This window comes from Grammomys surdaster, unplaced genomic scaffold (genome assembly GCF_004785775.1).
Source record: "Grammomys surdaster isolate TR1022 unplaced genomic scaffold, NIH_TR_1.0 213, whole genome shotgun sequence".
NCBI classification, from domain to species: Eukaryota; Metazoa; Chordata; class Mammalia; order Rodentia; family Muridae; genus Grammomys; species Grammomys surdaster.
The window spans coordinates 3403114-3417626 of NW_021604658.1; the positions used below are offsets into that span (position 1 = coordinate 3403114).

General features: G+C 37.9%; 1 protein-coding gene across 1 annotated transcript in view; it reads right to left on the reverse strand.

Annotated features, from left to right (window-relative positions):
• The window catches only part of Cltc (clathrin heavy chain), a 63087-nt gene that overhangs the window by 10517 nt on the left and 38057 nt on the right, over nucleotides 1–14513 (reverse strand). The window contains exons 14-24 of the mRNA XM_028772274.1: nucleotides 13405–13568; nucleotides 7660–7785; nucleotides 6905–7047; nucleotides 6388–6622; nucleotides 4264–4386; nucleotides 2807–2952; nucleotides 2235–2418; nucleotides 1850–2042; nucleotides 1131–1288; nucleotides 264–428; nucleotides 15–122 (exon numbers count right to left, since the gene is read on the reverse strand). Of these exons, the coding sequence (XP_028628107.1) occupies nucleotides 15–122; nucleotides 264–428; nucleotides 1131–1288; nucleotides 1850–2042; nucleotides 2235–2418; nucleotides 2807–2952; nucleotides 4264–4386; nucleotides 6388–6622; nucleotides 6905–7047; nucleotides 7660–7785; nucleotides 13405–13568 (1745 nt within the window). The remainder of the gene's footprint in view (nucleotides 1–14; nucleotides 123–263; nucleotides 429–1130; nucleotides 1289–1849; nucleotides 2043–2234; nucleotides 2419–2806; nucleotides 2953–4263; nucleotides 4387–6387; nucleotides 6623–6904; nucleotides 7048–7659; nucleotides 7786–13404; nucleotides 13569–14513) is intronic.

The following is a 14513-nucleotide window of genomic DNA, read 5'->3' on the forward strand; positions in this document are numbered from 1 at the left end:
TTTGGTGTCGTTACCTGATAGTAGTTGATAAGCTCCTCTAACTCATCTGCGTGCACCACAATATGGAGTCCACACATCTGAGCAAGGCGGAACTCTTTCCCGTCTACACAGGCAAAGCAGACCTAGAATAAACATTTTCCACTGTGAGAACCCAAATATAAACACAATTATTTCAACGTAACAGTATAAAAAGTACAAAACAGTACAGTAGAAAAAAATCAAACAAAATGTTAATTCATCATTCACACTTGGGTTTAGATTACCTCTTTCCATGTTCGAGTACTATTAGCCTTTCTAGCACCGTCAACTGCTGCCTGATACTCGCCAAGGTGAACAAGGGTAGATGCCAAGCGTCCAAAGTTAGAAACATTATTGTACAACAACTTAGCAGCATCATACATTTTTTCATCATAACAACGGTCACCAACCTAGAAGGAAAAGGCAATCCATGATCAGTAAAATACAGGTCTCAGCTCAAGCCTTTTTCCAAATTAAAATTTTACTACTAAAGAAGCGATAGGTATAGTTGCATATGCTGTAATCCAGCACCCAGAAGTTGAGAAGTTTAAGGACCCATCCTTCATGCCACTGAGGAATTCTATCTAAAGAATTACAAATAAAATAAATGAACACACATACACTCTATCTCATAAGAATAGTTTAATTTCATGCCCCTAAAATGTTGATTCTGCCAGGGTGATAAAGTTGCTCCATAATTGAAATTTCGTGTGGTAAAATGTGGAGCTAGGGAGTTAACTTAGTTGGAAAGTGCTTGCCTTGCAAACAACAGGACATGAGTTAATACTCATGACCCACATAAAATGTCAGGTATGGTGTGTGCTTGGAACCCTGGCACCAAGCTAGCTGCTGGCCAGTAGCTTAAACTACTTAGTGAGACCCATGCCAACAAGAGACCAAGAGACCCTGTCTTTTTTCCTAAGTTTTATTTCCTGAGGAATAAAAATAGAGCCTGTCCTCTGGCCTTCACATTCATTTCTATGCAAGCATCCCTCTATAAACAGACACACAGACACACAGACACACACAGACACACACACACACACACACACACACACACACACGAGAGTGGGAGGGGAGGGAGGAGGAGGAAATTTAAAGTGGAAACCCACTTGCTGAATATGAGCGTTATTTGGCCCATTGATGAACTCTTCTAATTCTGCAAGGCGGTTTGTTTTAGCCAGTGCAAATATCAATTCTGTCTCCACATAGGACTCTCGAGCCTTCTTGCGTGCCATCTGTAAATATTTCACCAATTCTTCCCAGTTTCCTAAATAAAGAGAAAAATAAGCCCATAAACTAGCACTCTTAGTTTATACTTCCAACCAAATATGTTAGATATGCTATTAGTTCCCCCTGCCAATTTTCTTTTGAGAGTGTCATGCTATGAATATAGCCTAGGCAGTCCATGAATTTAAGGTCTCCAGCCCCACTGGCAGGTGTACACCACCACACCAGCTTAACTCCTTTTTCAAAGAAACATTACTTAGGATGACAAATGTAACAGTGGATATACCTAAAAGTATAAAAATTCCACTACATGTCTATATTATTATTGTCCTGAAACTACTTGATACTCTCCCCACTTTAAAGTTATATGCCAGAGCTCTATCAGGATTTTATCAGACCTCAAAATAAAATTAACTTTTTCCATGGACTTTCTAAATTCATACAATTCAGTCAATCTTCAGCTGGATCAAGATGCTGGGCTGAAAGTTTTCACAAGTAACCAGGAGTGTCTAACCTCTATACAATTAAAAGTTAGACACCCAAGTGCTTAGCTTAGTAATTTTTTTGGAGGTCTCAAAGATATAAGGACAAGCAGTCTTACCACTAGTATTGGCAGCCTGGACAACTTCCATGTAAGATGAAGGATCATCTGCTTTGATATAAGAATCAATGGCTTCCTTCACCATTCCTTTCTGCAACTGAGCTTTTGCAAGTTGACTCCAAACTGCAGGCTCATTGCAGCGTTCAGCAAACTCATATGCACGATCCAGGTTTCCAATATGTTCAATCAATACCTGGGCAACATTTTTAAATTGGTATTACAGTAAAATGGATATTACCCAACATAATTACACTTAAACTGGTAGCATTTTATTCTTATCCTACTGTGATAGCAATCTGTGCACACTCTCACAAGACAATGTATTTTTTGCATCAAGAGAAGACATTACAGTCAGTATCTCAATGTATGTAATTTCAAGATTTACCTGAACTGCTGAAGTATTGACATCAAACTTCCGGAAAATAGCAAATGCTTCTTCAAACAGCTCATTGCTGATGGCAATGTTGGCAATATCTGGAGCATCATAATTATCCAGGCGGTTAATATACTCCATAACACGTGTTCGGTCGGCCTTAATTGCAGTGAGGATGAGGAGGTTTTGCAGATTCCTTAAGAAACCAAGACATTCAACCACAATGTTTAAAAGGTCATCAATGGTGAGGAAACACCACTGTGGCACTAGAGGGTTATTTGTCTCAAGGGACAGGGTGAGAAGAGACAGAGGATTAGGAGAATAATAATCCAGAAATGTTTTCTGTTCCTTCCTGAAATTGACAGGCCACAATGAAAGACTAAGAAAGCCAATCCAGGCTGGGCGGTGGTGGCGCACGCCTCTAATCCCAGCACTTGGGAGGCAGAGGCAGGCCGATTTCTGAGTTCGAGGCCAGCCTGGTCTACAGAGTGAGTTCCAGGACGGCCCGGGCTATACAGAGAAACCCTGTCTCGAAAAACCAAAAAAAAAAAAAAAAAAGCCAATCCAATCCTCTGCTAGCATACCTGTGTTCACTGAATACAGAGTTATCAAGGACAATCTTCTCCAGCAGCTCAATGAGTTCATTAGGAAGATCTGCTGTCATAAAAGCCTTGACAGTTACTGATACTTCTTCTGGGTCCTGAGTTTCAGACAAGGCTGTCTGCACAACCTATAAAAGATATAAATGGAATAGTTAAAAAAAAAAAAAAAGAAATCAAGGTATTTTTAAGAATAAGTTACTTAACTTCTCATTAGAAAACCTAAAACCTTCTACTCAAAGATCTTTGTATACACATATACATGAACCCACATCGTTTTATAATTATGATGTTACCATTGGCAATTCTGTAATTTTCACTTTCCTGATAAAACACTATCCATAATAACGTATCACTATTATTTTAATGGATCGTTATTTTCAAATCCCTGGACACAGATTAGAAAATGAAGAATCCTTTTGTTTCCTTTCCTATGCCCAGAAGCCATTTGACTGCAGGAAGCTTTGTATCTACTTTGGAATATGCCTTGGAGATGCTTTCTAGAGGAAGTAACTCAGAACTAGTCATCTATTCTTCAAAATGCTGTATCTTTTTGTCTATCAGAAGAATTTAGGAATCATAATAACAAGCAATAATTAGCACTGTAAATTCAGGATTTCCATTTCATATAGGTATAAAAATCTCAACTGCAGTGCTGTGTTATTTAGTTAGACTTACTATTGCTGGTTTGGGTATCATGTGTGCGATTCCTCTGTGTGTGTGCATGAATGTGTACAGGTATATGTATCAGATGGTGACACCAGGTGCCTTGCCCAGTCACTTTCCACTTTACTTTTGAGACAAGTCTCTCCTTAAAGCTGGAGCTCATCCATTTGGCTGGACTAGCTGACCAGCATGCTCTAGAGATCTCTCTCTGTCTACTCAGCACTGGAGTTACATACGTGGGCTTTTATAAGATGCTAGGGACCGGAACTTGGGTCACACTTGGCAACAATCTCCATGATACTTATCTGGACTTTTAGAAAAGAATTGGAGATAGAATCGTGCTACATTCATAGGACAAGATGAACTCAAACTCTCTTCTCTCAAACTCCTGAGTACTAGTGACTTCAAGCATAAGCTGTCATACCCCAAAATTACTTGAAATTTTGGTTTTTGTATTATCAATCCTCATTGTGTGATGTACTGTTTTAAATATCTTGATTTTCGTCATGTTTCTGCTAACAATTTGCAGCCAATCCTAATTTATTCCCTTTCTTTAATGGTGATGAACTTAATTTTATGTTTTTAGATTTTTCTTTCCTTATAATATTTTACATACACACACAATTTTATATTTATAGAGTACAATTTTAATGTTTTTTTTCACTTTTTATGCCTTCTGTTATAGTTAAATATGACCCATTTGAATATATTTGGATATGTAATGAGAGGAAAGTATTCCAAGACAGAAAGTAGGTAAACATTTTTGTCATTTTTACCTGGTCAATTAATGGTCTTCTGTATGGATTGCTTTCCAGTAGCACACTACCCCACAATTCTGGGTCCTTTCGACGGACCAGGTAGCGAGAAAGACTTTTGAAGAGGGAATTCTCATTGCAAACCTAATTAAAATAGCAAGGGTTAATTTCAGGGCAAATAGTAAAATCTACAGGTAATGAGTTTGAAAGTTATTTGCAATCATATCAACTTTTTTTTTAAGAATCTATTACTTCTGTATAAAATCTTGGAAATATCACAGTCAAATATTCTCATTGAAACTCAACTGATTTTCTTTTCTTCCTAAAAAGAAATTTTAGGAGCTTTTAAAAAGCCTCCCAGTATTATATCTATTGTTTGTTTGTTTGTTTAAGATAGCAGTCTCACATACCTGAGCTCCAAACACCTATACCCGCCTCTACTTCTCACGTATTAGAACTACAGACACACTAGCACATTTATTTTTGATGTTCAAGTGTTTTATTAGCTACTGCACACTTACTTTTTCATATACCTGCATATAAATATGCACAATCTTTGAAAGTACGTACATACATAGGTAAGTTTCTAAGATCTGACCACTGAACAATTCTGGAAGCAATTCTTCAGGGTAGAACTTGGTTACTAATGGCATCTTTCATTAAAAATGGTGAGGGTTGCCTGGGAAAATGAGCAACTCTAAGCTGGGAAAGTTGCACAATGAGCCTTGAAGTATGTCAAGAACTAGGCAACAGTGTGCCAATCAGAGTTCAGTAATGGGTTGTAATTCAAAGAGTTTAACAGGAATCTATGAATCCAAGAATACTGACTAATAAATATGACAGAGTTTGTTCTCAGTGCTGGTGATTGTAATCAGAGCGTTGCTCATGCCGGCCTGGTATCTCACTCCTGAGCTCTAACCCATAACTGATGAACAGGAGGAAGGGCTCAAGTAGTTATCACCCTAGTAAGAGTGTCTTATGTTACAAAGGCTAAGCAGGGACAAGGAGAAAGGATGTGTGTATGCGTGCGCTCATCTATTTATCAAAGGACTCCTGAATGGAGAGAAAATGAGCTTCTGAATCCAACAGCACAGGGCAAACATCACTCAGCAGTACTGCGAGTACAAATGGGTGATCTAAATATCTAATTACAGAGAACTGTTTTTCTTGTGGCCAGGCACGTGGCTCGCTGATGCGTGCTCTCCCAGCACATGCAGTCAGGAAGAAACGGAGACCATACATTTACATGAATGAGCAGAGTTTGGTCCATGAGACCCATATCCACTGAGGAGACAATGGATACCCACGAGTTGTCCTCTGACTTCTACATAATTGTGCACAAGTAGTAAGTATTTTAATTAAAAAAAAAAAAAAGAACCAGAACGGGGAAATGCATAGGGATCGGATTGGCCATTGTGAGGTTCTATGGGAAGGGAGTGGAGTGTACAGAGAAGATTTACTGAAAAGAAAACTCCTGAGTGCTGAGAGCCTGGAAAGTGGGTTAAGAGCGGTGATTTTGTAACACTGAACTCACTGGAAGCCACGTAGATGTCCACTTGACAATTCAAAATTTGCTTATGCACTTATTTCACCATAAAAAAAAAAACGAACAAAATACAAATACAAAATAAAAAATGAGTTTTAGCAAAGGTATCTATCATTTAAAAACAAACAAAAACAAATTTCCAACTAATTTAGACTAAAGGGGCTAAACAGTAGACACAATTGTGATCCTAAACTACAGAAAACCTGACAACACTGAAAACAAACTTTTCAAAGTACCTTGTTAATGTCTGACTGTTGCTAGTACCTATATAAAGATACTTCTTCATTCTTAGAAAGTAGAACCCAAATGGATGCAAATCCATGAGGTATGTAACATAGTTAAAATACTTATGTTAAGGTATGTGTGACAGTGTACAAGAACACTAGCAAAGCTAATACATGCCAAATTAGGAGAGACTGTATACAGACTTAGGTTAACTACTATTTCCAAATAAAGTTATAAAAAAGCACCCATTTGCCCAAAACTGTTCTGCATTAACTAAAAATCATATAGAAACTCAAAATTTGCTAATTGGAAATACATCTAGTTAAAGAAATACAGATAGCTCTGTACACACTCACTCAGCAAGCAGTACTTACATTGATGAGTTCAAGATCACACTGGCCACGTTCATAAGCAACACAAGCCAGATGTGGGTCTCTCTTCTCACAGTACTTTCCAACAACACGACTGTCATAATAGGGGTTTTCACGAAGAAATCTCTCTGGGTTGTTATTACTATCAATGTATATTTTGGCTAATGCATTGTGAGTAGCAGGCTCCTCGCAGCCCTCATGAATTCTAGCCTCAAGCCAAGGAAGCAGCAGCTTCAATCTAGTAAAAACAACAGAACCCAGACATCCTGTGTTAAAAACAGCACACTTGTCTTATAACTATACAAATATAGTAGTCACATTTCAAGAAAACAAAAACAAAACCAAAAACCTTTCAACTCTAAAAACAAGTGTATCACCCTTCTGTCATCTGCCTCTATGAATTTACCCCATGTGTTGAGTAACCACACTCAAGTCAGACAGCTGTATTTCAACTCATCCACACTACCTGAAGCTACAAACTTATGTGTTATAGTGGAGAGAAAAGTAAACAGTGCTATACCTGTTTCTTTTTTCAACTTCAGCAACAAGCTCATCAGTAGAGAATTGACCTCTCACAACAAGAATCAAATTTTTAATGACATCTTCAGAGCAGTCAACATCCAGCAATCCTCCAATAACCACAGGAAGTCGACTTGGATTTACCTATGTTTGAAAAAAAGAAAATAAAAGAACACCATTATATTAACAAGCAAAACTGAGTCAAAAATATAAAGATCATTTCTTTTTAAAACCCTGTTTTTAAATATTAATAATAAACTACGAATCTAAAATTATGGTCAGATGAAGGAAAAGTCTAGCTAGAAAGACCTCGCAGCCTAATAAGCAGGGGGGCACTCACGCTATAAGCAGGGGGGCACTCACACTATAGTATTCCATATTGCTTTGGTTAGTTAGTTCTACCTAAGGATTGCTCCAAATGCTGAAGTACAAAAATAACAGCAAAGATGACTATGGAATATTACTAAGCACGAAAGCCTCACTAGAATATCTATCTTAGAATTGGTAAGTTTCTAATATCTAACTTAAGCCATGTGTTCTGGGCTCTGGTTCCTAGACTTTTCAAGCCTTCAGACTACAGCATCTCTGCACTTGGTATTCTGACATGGATGTAAAATTGTAATCTAAGAAAAGACTGAGCTGGGCAAACACAGAAAGCTGCTCCAGCATACCATTTTTACCAGGCACAAAATTTTGAGAAGAATTCAAAATACTGTAGTGATAATGTTTAAATGATCTAAGCACCGAAGTCCTTACCTTCTGGACATAGATCTCTATATACTTCTGGAGGTTGTTTCTATATAAATACAGCACCAGGTCATGGACAAAGTCAAACCGGTCACAGACGATGATAAGTGGCAACTGATCTGTTAGTTTTGCCTCCTAAAAAGGGGGAAAAAAATAAAAAAGAAACTTCAATTTTCTCACTGCATGAATTAAAATATGAGAGTCCTTTCTGTGCTGGTGGGAGAGGCTTACATAAACGTAGCTCTTCTGTTACAAGAGACAAATAAACCAAAGGCTGAGTGTACATCTCCCCATTTCAATACATTTTTACTAAGTACAGCTTAGATTCACACATAAAACATCAAGCCCTTCCCATGCACATCCTTAATAAAGAAATTAACAAATTAAGATTTGTGAGCCACCAGCAGCAGTACACAGGTTTTAAAAATCACTACATGGGGACTTTCACTACTAAAAGACATTTCAGTGAACTTGGCAGTTGATTTAGTAACATTCTCACATCAGTGGCACAAATGCTCGCATTTGTTTCAAACTACTGATGTATTTTCCAGCCCTCCCCAATACCAAGCTCTAATAACACCAAAACAGCCAGCCTCTAACAATCTATTATAATTAAATCTACAAAGAACACTTTGATAATGGCCATAAATTAAACACACCAAAGAATTTAAAGAAAAGACATCTTTAAATTGCCCATTGCTTTACCATTACAAAGACAAAGAAGCTACAGTCCTACTTATAGACTGACAGATGTTATAGACAGGCAGGTAAGGGTAAGACCTGTGTGGGGCAATTACCTGATACATGTCCTGTTATATTCCACAGACATAAGGTACAGCACAAAAAACAACAGTTTCCATCAGGAATTCATTTATATACAGTGACACGTTCCTTAATAAATGATTCCTCTTAGAGTTGCCTAAGGAAATACATACTAAGCAGAATAGACTTTCCCCAGTGGTAGCTACTCCTTTTAAAGCTAATGCCCTGGAGGGTGGGGGGTGTCTGGGCTTTTCTCCCCAACTCTAGGACCGAAAATTAGGCTATAAAAGGAATCCGCCACTGAGTAACATCAGACAATAAAATGGTTCTTAAGACTAGGCTCTAGCCGGGCAGTGGTGGCGCACGCCTTTAATGCCAGCACTTAGGAGGCAGAGACAGGTGGATTTCTGAGTTCGAGGCCAGCCTGGTCTACAGAGTGAGTTCCAGGATAGCCAGGGCTACACAGAGAAACCCTGTCTCAAAAAACCAAAAAAACAAAAACAAAAACAAACAAACAAACAAAAAAAAGACTAGGCTCTAGCCACCCAATTATAAATCATATGAAAACCTTTCCATGAAAGGTTCAGAAAATATCAAGAAAACTTTGTGAGCTATGATAAATTTAAAAAAAAAAATGAAAATGGCTAAAAATGTGAAGTCAAAGTCCAACTGCAGGCTGTTCACACTAAGGAAAGTCAAAGCATGTGAAGAGTTATTTCAGAAATGGAAAACACTGTACTAATGGCTGCTACACTTATTTCTAGAAAGGATGCTGCTTCTATAAACGTAAAGTTTCCAGGCCAATTTTCCATCATAAATAAACATTTAAAAAACTCATTGTTGCCGGGCAGTGGTGGTGCATGCCTTTAATCCCAGTACTTGGGAGGCAGAGGCAGGTGGATTTCTGAGTTCAAGGCCAACCTTGTCTACAGAGTGAGTTCCAGGACAGCCAGGGCTACACAGAGAAACCCTGTCTCGGGAAAACAAAACAAAACAAAACAAAACAAAACTCAGGGGATCACATTAGTCTTCACTGCACTTAAAACGCAAGTTTCAACAACCAGGGGAAAAACTAATGCTAAATATTTTTAATTATGTATATGGTGATGTGCACATGAATACAAGAGCCCACAAGGGCCAGAAGCATTGGATTCACCTGAAATTGCAGGTCCTTTGTGAACAAGTCAACACACAGGGGCTGGGAAGAGCATCAAGTGCTGCTAACTGATGAGCCATCTCTTGAACCTCATGCTATCTATACATTTTAAACCATTTACTAAGCTATTAGACCATTATTGTTAGCAACTGTTTTTTGACAAAATTTGGAATTGTGTAAATATATGTACAATTTTTCTACAACACAAATTTAACAACTATTGTAAGCAATCCTGTGTATCATGCAAACTGCCTCAGATGGGGAAAAGGCGAGGTTTCCTTTATAGCATAGTATTACAGTAGAAGTGAAGCAAAGCTATCAAGGAGGAACTAGCTACAGACATCCTACTGTTTGTTTGCCTATGTATGTGGAGGGCAGAGGACTGGAGGTGTTAATGCCTCAGGAACACTGTTCCCCTTCTTTTAAGACAGTCTTTTCACTGGCTTGGAACACACCAAGGGATCCACCTCCGCCAGGGTTACAAACATGAGTTACCACATGTACCATTCTCTCCTGGGTTCTGGAATCTAGCCCAAGCTTACAAGGCAAGCAACTTTACTGACTGAGCTAGTTCACTAACCCTAGCAGTTTCTATTTTAGGTCGAGTAACTTGAGACATGACATTTGATCAGAAACCTAAAGGTCAAGGAACAAGCCATATGAAGGTCTTAGAGGAAAAAACAAACAAACAAAAACCACAAAAGGTCTAACGCAGACACAAAGCTTTCAAGAGCCAAGGGCCAGCAACATTGAGTCATCCAGGGAGATTGAGGCAATTCCAAGAGACAAAGCATGGCATAAAGAAAAAGGGAGCAAGGTGTAGACAGTGGGTCTGAAATACTTTCACAGTAAAAAGAGCTACAGAGAAACACTCTTGGTGTGTTAGTCAAATAATGCTAACAACATTGTTTGGACTTCTTTGTAGGTACTTTAACCTTTCTGTAGGTTCTAAGAGAAACTTAGGCAGGCTAGTACGGGGCTACTGAATAACATTCTCATCCCTCAGAGTAGTTGGTTTTTGTTTGTTTTTCTCCAGACATTATCTCAGTATGTTGCTCATGCTAGCTTTGGACTCATAATCTTCCTGCATTAGGTTTCTGAGGGCTGGGATTACAGGTAAGGAAGTACCTCTAACCCTGGTCCACACAGGCTATTGTTTATATTGTGCCATATTGTATTATATTATACTGTTCTATTTATTCATTAAAATCAATTTTTTGAGACAGGCCATATATACACCAGGTTGGCCTCAAACTCCAGGTCCCTCTGACTCAGTCTATCAAGTGTGGGTACCGGGATTCATTATGTGTTCAAATATCTAACTTAAATGTTAGAGAATTAAAGAAATGCTTCTTTAATCTTAAGAATGTCATACTCAAGTCTTAGTAGTTAAGTTTACTTCTGCTTTAACATAAAAAATAACTCAAACATCTCCTAAGGCTAAAGAAATTTAAAGAAAAGAGTTCAATTACAAAAAAGAAATTCAACTAAGAAGCCAGTAATATTAAAAAAACAAAAAGCCTCATAGCCCACGATGATCGGAGGCAGTGAGCTTTGTCCTGTGGCGTGGCGTGGCGACATCAGCAGCACAACCAACAATCCCTTACATTCGGCACGTTCTTGGGCACCCTAGAAAGTTTAACATTATCATGCTTGGTAGGCTCCCCAGAGAAGTCATGTGGCCAAGATGTGACTTAGAAAGTTATATCCACTGGGGGAAAGTTTATCTTTCATTCGACAATGTAAGACAATTTCAGCTATTAATGTAAGACAATGTAAGACTATTTTGTTACATAAAAGACTTTGTGAGTTTGGCTATGTAACACAGAGCCCAGATAAAATCAAATGACTACTAGCCGAGAGAACGAGCTATAATCAACTACCTCCAAGTGATAACAGGTAGAGAGGCAGGACATGCAAATTCCATGTAATGATGGTTTTGTGCTCAATATAGAGTTCTTCCAGAAAACAAAAGTAAAATAACTTCATTTGTGTGACAGTGGACAAGTGGTTCTCTGTGGGTTTTAGAATTTTTCTAGTCTTTCATAGATAGATAGCTACAAATGTTTGTTTTCTCCATAAAATAACTGGTATGAGAATTGTGCTAACAAGCAAAGTTAAACAAATGAATAGCCCTTACTACTCTCTAACTTAGCATTCTTTAAGACACTACTCTTCACTCCCGCACAGTAAGCCTTTACTCTCTCCAACAGAATTTATGTGTCACAAAGGCAATTTATCGTGATCCCACTGGATTTATAAATTATACACGATTAGCATTTCATTTCTGGATTCACACAGATTTGATGCTAAAAGTAAACCTAGATATTTTCTTAGCCTACAATAAAGTATCCTGAAAATAATACCAAAGATAAACTGAAAAATAAAAACATCTAAGGCAGAGGCTGGCAGACGGATCAGTAGGTAAAGATGCTTGTATGGAGACTAACATTCTGAGTTCTAGACCCAGTAACCACATGGTGCAAAGGCAGAACTGACGCCCAAGAGTTGACCTCTGACCTCCATGCACTTGTATGGAGACTAACATTCTGAGTTCTAGACCCAGTAACCACATGGTGCAAAGGCAGGACTGACTCCCAAGAGTTGACCTCTGACCTCCATGCACTTGCCTGGGCACAAGAACATCATCACAAAGATCAACACAAAATGAAAACATAAAATAAATGTTTTTAAAAAATGAACAGTAAAGTATAAGAAACCTAAGTCAAGAATGATGCCTTCTGGAGGATGCAGGGATTATTACACACCCAAGGCCAGTCTAAACACTGCAAAGTGAGACTATCTTTAAAAAAAGAAAAAAAAAAAAAAAGGAAAGATGACTCAAAGAGTAAGGGTGTTTGGGCCAGTTGTGATGATCTGAGTTTGATCCCTGGGCCTCACATGATGGAAGGAGAGAACTATCTCTTATGCACATTCTTCTCCAGAGATAAAAAAAATTTTCAAGGCAGTAAAAAAAAAAACCAAAATCAAAAAGTGTACCTTAAAAAAAAATAAAGGAAGCAAAGCAAAAAAATAAAGTAAGGACTAGAGGTCAGGGTGATAACCTTATCCACCTCTTGTTGTACATATTAATAATGTACAAATTACAGGTATGTGTCACCACCTGGGTAAAGAGCTAAATATTCTAAAATGTGATTAGGAACAACTTTAAACTGTGGTTTTCTTAAACCAGCTAATACTGGCACACATCTTTATTCCCAGCACTCAGAGGAGGCTGGGGCAGGCAGATCTCCAGCCTGGTCTACATATTGAGTTCTAAAACAGGCAGGGCTACAGAGTGAGAACCTGTCACAAAAAAAAAAAGGGAAAAAAAAAAGTTATCTTTCAAAAATTAAAAAAAAAAAAAAAAAGGAAGTTCTTTGAAAATGAAACTGTTTTTCCTTCTTTTTAAACAGATGGTTGTTCTTAGGTACTACTTACTAATTTCCTTCCTTATTTCTTGAGAAACCACAGAGTATTAAATTTAGAAAAAATAACCCAGCACAGAATTTGAGAATGCTAAGATTTTCTTTTTCCTTTTTTTTTTTAAGATTTATTTATTATATATGAATACACTGTAGCTGTCTTCAGACACACCAGAAGAGGGCATCAGATCTCATTACAGATGGTTGTGAGCCACCATGTGGTTGCTGGGATTTGAACTCAGGACCTCTGGAAGTGCAGTCAGTGCTCTTAACCACTGAGCCATCTCTCCAGCCCCAAGAATGCTAAGATTTTCAAATGTAAGAAAAATATTTTCAAGCATTACTGAACCCTTGTAGAACTGCTGACCTTCAATCAATCCAGAAGCATGTGGCTTACATACATTTACTTACCTTGAGAAAATTCTTGACTCGCTCGGGATCATAGCAGTTGCTTTCTCTACAGATTCTTTCCACTTCTTTGATTTGCCCAGTCTTGCAAGCCGCCTGAATATATTTAAAGTGCACATCTGGGTCCTGACTAAAGTTAACAATGGACCCCAGAAAATAAAAGAGACCTTAAAGAAACAAAAGTAACTGAAATTAAGGAACATAGGCATGTTTTCTTGTTTGTTTGCTTGTTTTGAGACAAGGTCTCACTATGTAACCATGGTCTCTTTATGGAGTGATTCTTGGTTGTCCTGGATTCTGCTGTGTAAGCCAGACTGGCCACAAACTCAGAGATCCTCCTGCCTCTGACTCTGAAGTGCTGAGATTAAAAGCATGTGCCATCAAGCCTGACTATACTTTTGAGAATGGCAGAACTAAAACTTAAGTCACGATTACAGGAAATGTTCCTAATAAGTTGGCTACTTTAAAAGTTCAGTAAGAATATAAATTAATTCAAAATCTACTTGAATAAGAGATATAAATTTCAGTCCCTAATGAACAGAAAATTTTGTTTAAAAGCATCTTCTCGTGTTTTAGTTTTTTGAGAGGATTTGTTATATAGTTCAGACTATCCTTGAATCTACCCACCAGCCTCATTTTTCTGAGTGCTAAAATACAGCAAAGTGGACACTATGCCTGGCTCTAAAGTTTTCAAAAAGTAAGAGACAGCACCTCAATAGCAAAGCAAATTTTTATACATTCCATATGAGAGACTTTAAATGAAGTATCACATATCTGATGTCTTCCCACAAAAGTAAGACACGTAAAGGCAGTTTCAAAAGAATTCAGTGTAGTGCTATCCATAAGAACTTTCTGTAGTGATACCTTGTATTATCTGCCTCAGCCACTAACCTCCTATGGCTCACCTCAAGTGTAGCTAGACTAACTCTAGAAACTTTCAATTATATTTTAATTGAATTTTAAATATCTACATGTGGCCAGTAGCTACATTCTGTTAGCAAACAAAATCAAAAGAAACTTACGATTGGCATATCCTATCCCTTCTATCTAGAGCACTAACACTACAGAGAGAGAGAGAGAGAGAGAGAGAGAGAGAGAGAGAGAGAGAGAGA